General features: G+C 60.0%; 1 protein-coding gene across 1 annotated transcript; it reads left to right on the plus strand.

Annotated features, from left to right (window-relative positions):
- Nucleotides 1–158: 158 nt before the first annotated feature.
- On the plus strand, nucleotides 159–1,044 carry EMH_0100190 (uncharacterized protein; the record flags this gene model as incomplete). The annotated part of the gene is made up of 3 exons (XM_038022152.1): nucleotides 159–346; nucleotides 571–848; nucleotides 923–1,044. 3 exons carry the CDS (start codon nucleotides 159–161, stop codon nucleotides 1,042–1,044), a joined length of 588 nt encoding a protein of 195 aa, XP_037878006.1.
- Nucleotides 1,045–1,053: the final 9 nt, after the last annotated feature.

Below are 1,053 nucleotides of genomic sequence, written 5' to 3' on the forward strand. Positions count from 1 at the left end.
GAGCAGCGACAAAGTTGCTGCAGATGAGTACGGGGGGCCCCAATACCCTCTCATTTGCACTGCAGCAACGGCAGCGGGAATGCCCTGCTGCAGCAGCGGAAGGCTATCGAGCAGCAGCAGAGGAGTAGCAGCGCACTAGCAGCAGCAGCTGCAGGTGCATGGAGCCAGGCCTACAGAAGCCGTTTCCGGGGGTCATCAGTGAATACACACTGCAGCAGCTGAGGGTTGCTCAACAACAGCACCACTGGTTCTATACAGCAGAAACGGAGGCAGTAGCAACGACAGAGCAGAAGGGCTCCCGAGGCACAGCAGGCCTGGTGAACGCTTCTTCTGCTGCAGCAACTGAGTGAGCTGGCTGCTGTTGTCACTGGTGCTGCCACAAGTACGTCCAGCAGCAGCAGCAGTAGCAACAGCAGCAGCCGCTGATGCTGCTGCTGCTACAGCAACCGTTGCTGTTACCTGGCCCTAGAGGGGCCCTGGGCTCTGTTGAGGGATTGAGGCCCTGGCAATGCTGCAGGGCGCGGGGCCTCTGGCGCAGCCACCCTTTTCGGTCCCAGTGGATGCTTGCAGCCTAGAGCAGCAGCAGCAGCAGCAACAACAACAACAGCAGCAGCAGCAGCAGCAGCAGCAGCAGCAGCAGCAGCAGCAGCAGCTGGATTGTACATCTGAACAGCACCAACCAGTGCAGCAAGAATACAACAAGAGGCCCCCAGAGTTTTCGCCTCGGGAGGGGACGGGCCTCTGCGACAGCAGCTTCCCTAAATACGACAGAAACTCGCACAGCAGCAGCAGCAGCAGCAACAGCAGCAGCAGCAGCAGCAGCCAGTGCATCGCTGGGGAGGCACGAAGTCAGGCATATGAACAGGGCGAGATAATTTCGGTAGAGAGGGGTACAGACCATCAGCCCGCGACGCAGCCGCAGCAGCCACCTCAGACGCAGCTGCTGCAGCAAGAACAGCAGCAACTGCAGCAGAAGCTGCAGCAGACGGTGGAGCAGCAGGAGGAGACAGTCTCTACTTTCGTGCCCTGGCCGGGGCGGCCTAACAACTACCG

The sequence above is a fragment of the Eimeria mitis genome, genomic scaffold (genome assembly GCF_000499745.2).
Source record: "Eimeria mitis Houghton genomic scaffold, Emh_scaff11197, whole genome shotgun sequence".
Taxonomy (NCBI): Eukaryota; Apicomplexa; class Conoidasida; order Eucoccidiorida; family Eimeriidae; genus Eimeria; species Eimeria mitis.